The 9806-nt window shown below is 37.1% G+C and overlaps 1 protein-coding gene across 2 annotated transcripts; it reads left to right on the plus strand.

The window, feature by feature from the left end:
• The first annotated feature begins 468 nt into the window (after positions 1 to 468).
• On the plus strand, positions 469 to 9329 carry LOC123769166 (Adenylate kinase 2). Of its 2 annotated transcripts, none has more exons than XM_045760162.2 (7): positions 469 to 678; positions 2158 to 2275; positions 3366 to 3484; positions 3620 to 3787; positions 3945 to 4059; positions 6087 to 6200; positions 7734 to 9329. In XM_045760162.2, the coding sequence occupies exons 1-6, from the start codon at positions 574 to 576 to the stop codon at positions 6191 to 6193; spliced, it is 732 nt and encodes a 243-aa protein (XP_045616118.1). In that variant the 5' UTR covers positions 469 to 573; the 3' UTR covers positions 6194 to 6200; positions 7734 to 9329. The 2 variants fall into 2 exon arrangements, with proteins under 2 accessions (XP_045616118.1, XP_045616117.1); XM_045760161.2 differs by having other exon boundaries at positions 474 to 678; positions 6087 to 6167.
• The last annotated feature ends 477 nt before the right edge of the window (positions 9330 to 9806 follow it).

Here is a 9806-nt window from a genome sequence, read left to right on the forward strand (position 1 = left end):
GCTGTCGCGCCAACATGGGTAGGGTTTGGTGTTGGTCTTAAGGCATATTAATATCTTGAGGATTATTTAGGCCGCCGCCAAGAGCTTACTAAGCACCAATTATGTTTTACTCATGGACATTGTCTAGAGCTAAAGTAAACTCGTGGATAAACCGATAAGTTGGGTATACTTCTTGGTTTATGTATCTTTTGCGCAAACATGTCGTTACTTTTGGCTTTATTTAGGGTCTGGGCGCCCTTCTCTTATGTTTCTTGCTGTTTCTTTTGTTATGTAAGGACACAGGACTATTGGCATTCCCTCGTGCATGGAAATTGTTTCAAAATATAGATACTACTATAAGTACCCCAGAGAGTAGACGAAACCTTCTTTTTCAATAGTGAAAGCATTAATGTAACATTGGATTCTTCTGCTGGCAGGTGAGGCGGCGCGGATCCTCCTGTGTCTGTACTGCTCCTGCCCGTCTCTTGCCACCTATAACTCGCTCTCTCACTTGACGGTGGACACCGGCGTGTGGCGGACGACCAGGGTGGCGGTAGTAGTGTTCCTTGCTAGTCCCTGCTCCACACCACCACCATGGCCCCTACAGTAGCGGTGCCGGCGCCAGCACCACCACCACCTGCGGACGTTGGCATCAACGCCGTGCTGCTGGGTCCACCTGGCTCAGGCAAGGGCACTCAGGTATGCTGCCCTCCCTGGCCTCGTGAACCTGACCTTTTTGCCGGTTTACCTTGGCCCATGTTAAGCCCTATTTTGATTATGCAGTTCAGTTTTGGGTATCTTGCTTTAATTCATTACAATTTGTGAACAGAATGTATTTACTATACTGCAATAGGCAAAATGAACCCAACTCAGCAGCTGACCACTGAGCATATGCGTGAACACATATTAAGATAAGTTATAGGCCTTCTGCAGTTACCTTGTTCTTATGTAGTTGCAGAAGTGAACATTTACATGTCACAGAAATACATACTGTAGCAGGAAATAAGGCTTGGCACATAATCCAGATCATTTCTTTTTTTCTCATCTAATGACTAATTAGCTTGACATTGGTAGTTGCTGTGCTCGCTGCCCACGGGGCAAGACGGGCATATAATCCAGCTCATGTAACTCGTGGACGAGCTTGTAAGAGTCGTCCTTGAATGCTTCAACCTTTGTTCCAGTGTGTGTGTTGGAGGTATAACTGACAGACGTGTGGTTGACGCTATCATTCGTGCCCGTGGTGCCTCCGCTTCACCATTTATTTAACACTTCCAGTCATTTCTTTCACTCAAATATGTTTTCATTTTATTGTGCAGTTGGGAACCTGACCTTGCAGCATGTTCCACGAGAATATTGACGGGTTCTCATTTGTTTAAACTATTTGAACATTAAAGGTTATGTATTTTTTTTAGCTTGGGGTGTCTCCTGTGATGGTGGTGAGGGGAGAGTGGGATGTGAGCATTAAATCGTACTCTAGATGTTTACTAGAGTACGGTAGTACTGTTATTTGCCTTCCCTTGTCTCGAAGATTCTCGTTGTCCACCCGGCCATTTTCCCTGGCAGCTGATACCTTTGCATTTCTGTGGTTTCTAAGTATTTTGCTGTTTAACAGCATTAATCCTAGATGTATAGCAATCCATGTTGTATTTTATGCATAATTTGAGGTTTTTGGTCTTGAAGTATCTACAATGTGTAAAAAAAATTTTATTTTTATTTTTTGATATCCTTTTTTTTCCTACTTGCCTCCCTTTGCCTCCCTCCCTTCCCCGTCTCGCCTCCTTTTCCCCTCTCACCTCCCTTCTCTCGCCTCCTTTCCCTTTTCTTTTCCCTCTCCTCCCCCTCCCTTTTCTCCTCTGACTTGCTATTTTTTATTATGAAGCCTGTAAATTAATTCCTGTATACATTATTATATACTGTACAGCAGGTTATAATGCTGAAGACACCATAACTTAGGCTAGTCATTAGAAAATGATAAATGACAAATATTTATTTTATGCAATAGTGAATGTTATTTTCTAAACTACCAAGAGTTTGCCTACCCTTGCAGTATAGCAAAGTATAATTAAGTGCATACTGTTACATTTTATAAATTAATTAGTTGCTTTTTAATTTTCACCATATATAACTTTTGCAACATCTTTTTTTTTTTAATTATACTATGAGTAAATTAAATTTCAGGCTCCAAGATTGAAGGAGCGTTACTGTGTGTGTCACTTGGCAACAGGCGACCTTCTCCGAGCTGAGGTGGCATCTGGATCTGATCTCGGCAAACGATTAAAGGGAATCATGGATGAAGGTATGGTGCCACTCAGTGTTTTAAATTACCTGTTTAATTCACCTGTAGGTATTTCCTGAAGGGATGCATACATTGGTCCTGTAGTGCAGCGTTCCACGTCCGTGGCTCATATTCAAGGGTCCTGGGTTCGATTCCCACGGTAGGGCAGATGATTGGGCATGTTTCCTTTATCCTGGTGTGTGTGTTCACCTAGTAGTAAATAGATACCCAAGAGTTTGGCAATTGTTGTGGGTTGTATCCAGGAGAACATCAATACAGAATTGACGTAGGGAAACCATGATTAACCCAAATACTGTACAGAATTCCTCTGATAATGAGAAACCATTGTCGTTAAAGAAGAATGTCGACATCTGGAAAACACCTTCACATATTTATTTTAATATTCAATGACTTGTACTGTATATGGTGGTGCAAGGAAGGTGATGCAGTACTGGTTCATGTTAGACATAATAATAGACAAAAAGGAGAGAAGGTATGTAAAAAGAAATTGGATTGTCTTCACAAGGCAGTTCTTTTCTCGTGTTGATAACTAACAGAACTCTGGTAGGGCTCCCACTGATGTTACATCTTCCTTTGAAGAGGTCTGATATAAGTGGCCATTAATTTTGGAACTATTTTTACCAAAACTAACATAGCCGGCACCAGCAAGCCTAGATAGCTAACCTCTTGATCTGTTAGGGAGAAGGGAGAGAAGGCAAGGAAACTATCGGGAGAAAGGGCCAAGCCTTTATGACTACATAGCACTTGGAAGGCTTCAGGATAAGGATTTGGGATGGGACGGTGGGAAGGAACGATGCCCAACTGCATACAGTCGGGGATGATATGTTCAGTGCATTCCCATTAAAGCACCATTACAGATTTTTTAGTAAATGTCTATTAAAATCTGACATTAAAGACAATTGCCAAAAGATTACCTCCATGTTTTCCTCAATTACAGTGCAGGGTATATATTTGTAATTTGTTACCTGGATGCCAAGAGCCAGAGGTTCTCATTAATCAGTCAGTAGGTCACAGTGAACTGTATTCAGTGAGAGAGTAGACAGTTTGTGTGTGAAATATCTGCTTATTCTTTGTGTACTTGTTGATGCAGGGAAACTGGTGAGTGACGAGTTAGTGGTAAGTATGATTGAGCAGAACCTCAACAAGCCGGAGTGCAAGAATGGCTTCATCCTTGATGGTTTTCCACGCACTGTCATCCAAGCTGAAAAGGTATGCTGTTACTACTTGGTGTGAATATTTATATTTGATTTATTTGATGGCAAATGTAAATAATACAGTATTTAAACAAAAAAATTTTAGTAATAAATTAGTTTTCCTTTTCTAAATTTTGTCTTGTAATATCAGCTTGATGACATGTTGGAAGTACGGAAACAGAAGCTGGACTCGGTTATAGAATTTGGCATTGAAGACAGTCTTCTGGTACGTCGTATCACCGGCCGACTCTTTCATGCACCATCTGGTCGGTCATATCATGAAGAATTCTACCCTCCTAAAACTCCTATGACTGATGATGTAAGAAAGGAAATTTGTTTGACTAATCTTCCCATAATCTGTTATTTTAACATCTGGTATACTGTGTTTCCTCTGGCAATTTCTCAATGACAGCCAAATAGAAAACACTTATTCAATGAACAGTCAGATTAATGTATTTATCCACTTAATATCTCAGATTTCTGGAGAGCCCCTAATCAGAAGGGCAGACGACAACCCTGAAATATTAATGCGAAGATTGGCAGCATATCACAATCAAACATCTCCCCTTGTTAGTTACTATGCTAAGAAAGGTAAGTTTTAGGAAGTTTTTAAGAATGGGTATTCTTAGAAAAATTCTACCACCACCACCACTATAACGGGTGGTGAGAAATGGCTCTGGTGAGGTTAAGCATTAGCCATACGTGTTTCTCATGGACATTTAATGGCATCCACCCTGCTCCTTGTTGCCTAAACTGCATTTTCCCTTCTACAGTTATTCATTTTGTAGAATGTCCAAGTTTTCAGGATGTTTGTGTTTTGCTTCCCAACTGTCCCTTGATGGAATCTTTGGTGAATTTGATACTATTGATATCGCTCACCATGTGCACTTTTATTCTCTTATTAGCATCCTTGTTGATTTTTAGTATTTTTTGAGTTTACTGCGATTTTGATATTATATATACTGCGACAAAGATTTTATTTTAAAGATTGAAACATCCCTACATAAAGCGCCGGAGAACTGCAAAATCAATAGCAGATTCCAGTGGCGGTCAGTCAAAATGGAATTCTAGTAAAAGTGATAATGGAAGTGTGGAGACATTTATAGAAGTTACAGTAGTAACTGAGGAGGAGGCAAAGACATTATGTAAACAATGCAGTAGAATCGGACAATATTTTCCCTTGAATATGAAAAGAGGCAGAATACATGTGTAATTTTCTGGTTATGCCTGTTAGCAAACAAATATGGAAATTAGAAGATTGGAGAATGGTATGAGGTGTTAAACTATGAATCTCTCACGGACTTAAACTATGTCCCATGTAAAATACTAAAGACAATAAAAAAAAGTATTGACAAACATTTAGAAAGATTTTGTAATAATTCATTGCCGGGGGAAAATGAAGCCAGAGTTTATTCATACACGTTTGGCTTTAATCGAGGTCACACCCCCACCAATATTTTCAAATTATTGACCCTGCCCAGGATGCAACCTGGGCAGGGTTGCATCATCCTGGGTCATCCCCCATAACAAGCTGACTCCTGAGTACGTGCTCACTGTTAGGTGAAAGGAAATGTGCCCAACCATTTCTGTCCCGCCCGGAATCCAAGATTGTGCGTCAGGAACGAACCCGACTGTACTACTGGGACCCTATACGTATCTTGCTTTGCAACTAAGAGAGCGTGGTTTTCAAAGCTATGTGCACCATAGTGTAAAGATTACCGTTCTAAGCAATTAGATAGAACTTTGTACTATTGATGTTACACTAGTCAGAAAAAATGAAGCTAAAAGCCAACTTAAATATTCCTAGGCGTAGTATAGCACACATGTACAATATTAGGCCTCAGATATGTATTAGGCCTAGGAAGGTTAGTCTTTGCAACATGAGTAGAAAATAGGTTTCAGGTTTATCCAACTTGATAGTGGTGATTTCTACTTTCTAATTTTGATTGTACGTCGATATACAGTATAGTGGTCCTCATCGTCACTATAACTACAGTACTACAAAAACAGGAGGATGGGCTGTGTTGTAACAGATTATATATGTTTCTGCATATTTTTTGTTTTTAACAATTAAATGTTTTATTAATGTCTTAGTAAGCATTATATAATAGAATACACTGAGACTCCTCCAGAACAAACCCCACTAAATCATATTATTGGAAGAACCAAATGACCCATGAAACTAAATGCTTCTATCAATAAAGATTCATTCGCTTAGATTGTTACAGTGCCTGATTGGCTGGATGCATCCAGGTTGTCAACCAAACCTGAACTCAAAGTACTATGTACTCCAACCTAAATGAAGTTCATGGGTCAAACAAATGTTACTCACAAAACATAGCAACTCTGCCCTACACTGTATATATATTAGTAGAGTGCAGTCACACTGCAATTCCAACGTATGATATTGGCCAAAATCTTTTCGTGTACAACAGTATTTGCTCTTGTAACCAAAATTAAATTATCTTGTTCTTTTACATGTTTGAATATATTAATTTGGTTATGCCAAAATTTATTCATTTCTCCTTACATTGTAATTTCTGCAATACAATATAATTTTATTACACATTACAAAATTGATTATACAGTGTGTTAAAGTCGAGCCATTTTATTTGCAGGCATTCATCACCGGATAGATGCTTCCCGGCCTGCAGCCGAGGTTTTCACTGCTATTAACACTATCTTTGAAAATGCTAAGAGTAAGGACAAAGTGATGTTTCTATAAGGACCAGGTACTTCATGTCTCCACATTTGCATGCCTTTGCTTTTTCTAATATAGGCTTAGCCTAATGATGATTAACTTAATAGTCAAGTAACAATTGATTATGTGGAGTTTAAATGCTAATATTCTGTATTTGCCAATTTAATGAGCTTGGTACTTTAATTTATCAGGGAGTATTAATAATTGCAGCCTTATTATTGGCTTAAGTGCATGGCAGTGAGGATAAATACAAGTTTTTAGTAGTAACACCATTTACTGACTTGGGGAAAGCTCAGGTTCATTGTCAATATATTTCCTTGGCTGAAGTTGCCAGCTCCTTTAACTTTTGTTTCTATATATGTACTGTATTGATTTGTATCCACTTCATTATTCCTTGCCCAGTTCTTAAAGTTTTTTGCTCTTGGTATCTTACCTGGTCTTAAAATTTTTAGTTTTATTATAGTATCTAATGAACAGTATCTCACTCAACTGTGTATAGTTTTAAACCTTGCCTTGAATTTTACTTAAATAACAACTACTGCAAATATTCCTTAGGTTTCAGATATCACCAATGAAATTTTATAGAATGTTGAATTTTCAAACATTTCTTAGTGAATAAAGGAATAATTTCTATAAACTTGTATTTATGAGAAAATGACTTACATGGCTATTAATATATCTACCAATGAAAGATGAATGGAAATTTGTTCTTCTCCAAAAAATGCTTTGCCACGCAGACTGTACATTCCAGGTAGCTTTGCAAAATAGCTGAAGAACATCTTAAAGTATTGTTTTTCTTTAACTATCAATCGTGTGAGCAAATTTTTGTACAAAAATTATTGTTGAAATGTCTAGAAAATACTGTACAGTATTGTAGGCTTAGGATTGCCATGCATAAATACAGTAATTTATATATTGTGCCAGTTCTTTTGCAGATTTGTAGAGCATTTATTTCCAAACATTTTTATAACAAATTTAGATTTTTGTATTAGAGCAGGATGGCAGATGGCTACAGTGCTAGTTATATCAGCACAATAGATAAATGTTCTTTAAAAATGGGGTAATTTGTTTACAAAACAAATGGCACGATAAATTAATAGATGTAAAGTCTCTTACTTGAAGCAAAGGATAAACAAATATGAGTGGTTGTAGTTTAGATAGATAGGAAGTGCCTTGCATAGGGCAATAAATCTTCTGCAGTAAATGCACTCAAAATTATATAAGCACAGACAAAGCTTTTATATACTTGCTTTAATCGTTTAGCTGCTCTACAAAAATCTCAAGACCTTCCACTCTGGACAGTTATAAAAGTAACTTAACATTTACAGATTTTCTGCTTGAAGTAAGGTCATGTTACATGGCACACTTGAAAATAATAATTTTACAAAAAATTAATATCTTGTGCTGGTACCATTGCAGAGTTTGCAGCAGTTTAAAATTTAAATTGTTAGCAGTGGTACAGTGCTTTTTTTTTATTGATAGGACCAGTCTAACACTTACAATTATGAAGCATAAATGATATTACAGTATTATGATTGTACTAATATTAAACCTTTATTTCCAGAGTTTGCATCCAGTCTAGGAGTGAAATAATGTGGTCATTATTAGCAGAAGTTCCATACAGTTCCTGAGACAACCAGCAGAATTGACTGCCATTAATAAAAGTTTACAATTTGGGTAAGGAATGGTGTAGCTGTTGCTTGCAGCTGCCTTCAACCAGCGGATATAACTGCCAGTGTTGTTAAGGTTGATTACTGTTTGTTCTGTAAAAATTAAAGACAGCAAGATAGGATATAAGGGAGTCTAAGTAACTTAAAATTCATTATTGGTCTTCAAAATAGTATCTACACCTGATCAAAAATATGTATATGTATGTATATTTATGTATAAATAATTGAAATGTATATGTAAATATACTGATCTACAGTGATAGGGTGTGGAAAGTGTAATTTCAGGTCAGTTGAGTTTTACTTTAAACTGTAATATAGAAATCTTTCTCCCATATTTTTAACTTGCATATTTATAGTAGGCTAGTTATGAAAACCCTAGTTACAGGGGGTTAATTGTGTGTACCCCGTGTGTGTCTCTCTCTCTGTGTGCTGCTTACAGCATTCAGTGATAACTTGTACAAAGAGTTGTTTTTAGTGAACATGACAAGGCATGTAAATAATTTATATTGTACAGGGATTATGGGGTAAGGTGTAAATGGCAGATATATTTTTAATTTTGCTTTAACAGCAGTGAAAAGCAAGCTTACCAGATTCCAAATTTATGTATAGCTACTCTTATCATCTTTCGAAACTGGTTCTAGACCCCTTCTGGTGGCGTGTATATTAGTGCATTTATTGAATCTTCTGTCATTGTGTGATTTGGATCAAATTCATAAAATCCAATGGTATCTACTTGTATCTCAATTTCAATAATAAGCTTTGTTGATAGCATACTTTTTAGCATTGTCACTGGTATAAAATTTCATTTGTTTTTTTAATTGAATTGACTATGGTAGTATCTCTCTCTCTTGGTGATATCAGGCAAATTCATGTTCTGATTTGTCAAAAGTATAGCTAGTTATTAATGTTGTCTTGTCACTTCTAAGTTTTTGGTCATCTCTGCATTAACGAGTTTGAAGATTCAAGTACAGTACTCTAACTTTTAATTTCTACTCGTGTTGCAGTTGTCATAAAAGCCAGTTGCTTGACTGGAGAAAAGAACCAAAGTGACATTTGGTTTCCTTGGCATGTTTGTGTTTATAAACTGCCAGATAGATATAAAAGGAATGGAAAACTATAACAGGTAGATGATACTCCCTGAAAGAATGGTTTTGTTTGAAAAAAAAAGTTGCAGACTATAAGCAGCAGTGAGTTTGGCAAAAGTTACATATCAGCAGGATGAAGGTCCATTACTACCTATTTATGGTAGGGTTTTTCAGCAGGAAGAAGACTCGCGTAATCTTCCCACGGAAAACATTTTGGAATAATCCTAGTACAGTATTCAAAAAAATTATAAAGTCTCTGGTCTTCTATTGCTTTTAAAAAAATGTACCTGTTTTGATTTAGGGTGTTGTGTAATTGAATATGGTTGTCCTAGTGAATTATGGTTACGTCTGTTTAAACATGTTTAGCACTATGTGCTTTTGAATGAAATAAAAGATATTTGATAAGTATTTTAATAATTATTCCTTCTTTTTGGTCTTAACTCGATCTTAACTCGAGGTCAACAATAATCAGATAATACTCTCATAAACACCAAGTTCAATCCTAGGAAATTAGCAGCAACCCTTCTCCAAATTTTGGCCTTAATTATGCTGAATAGCATGCAGTTGTTGTTCTCCAAACTGCATAATTTTAGATAATTTAATAATAGAGCATAATTTTCCACCCACCCTGGATTTTTAGCTACTCCGTACCTTGGAACCAACTCTTTCTTAGAGTTTCTCATTACTCGTTTATATGTACTAACACAGAGTTGGACTACACTGTCGATGGCTCTGGCCCATTCCAGCTCTGACGGCTTTGTTACCCTAGCCCTTCAAACAGACTGCTTTCCAACTTGTAGTCCTCACTAGACTGCCCTGGACAACGTCATCTGTCGTAGCATTCACAAAGCATGGCAACTGCAAATAAGCCCACTAGCGTGT

Source organism: Procambarus clarkii, chromosome 66 (assembly GCF_040958095.1).
Source record: "Procambarus clarkii isolate CNS0578487 chromosome 66, FALCON_Pclarkii_2.0, whole genome shotgun sequence".
NCBI classification, from domain to species: domain Eukaryota; kingdom Metazoa; phylum Arthropoda; class Malacostraca; order Decapoda; family Cambaridae; genus Procambarus; species Procambarus clarkii.

Coding starts and splice junctions, on each gene's coding strand:
- LOC123769166 (XM_045760161.2), top strand. CDS start 574: ATGGCCCCTACAGTAGCGGTGCCGGCGCCAGCACCACCACCACCTGCG. Junction 3,485..3,619: donor CTGTCATCCAAGCTGAAAAG/GTATGCTGTTAC, acceptor TTGTAATATCAG/CTTGATGACATGTTGGAAGT. Junction 3,788..3,944: donor AAACTCCTATGACTGATGAT/GTAAGAAAGGAA, acceptor TTAATATCTCAG/ATTTCTGGAGAGCCCCTAAT.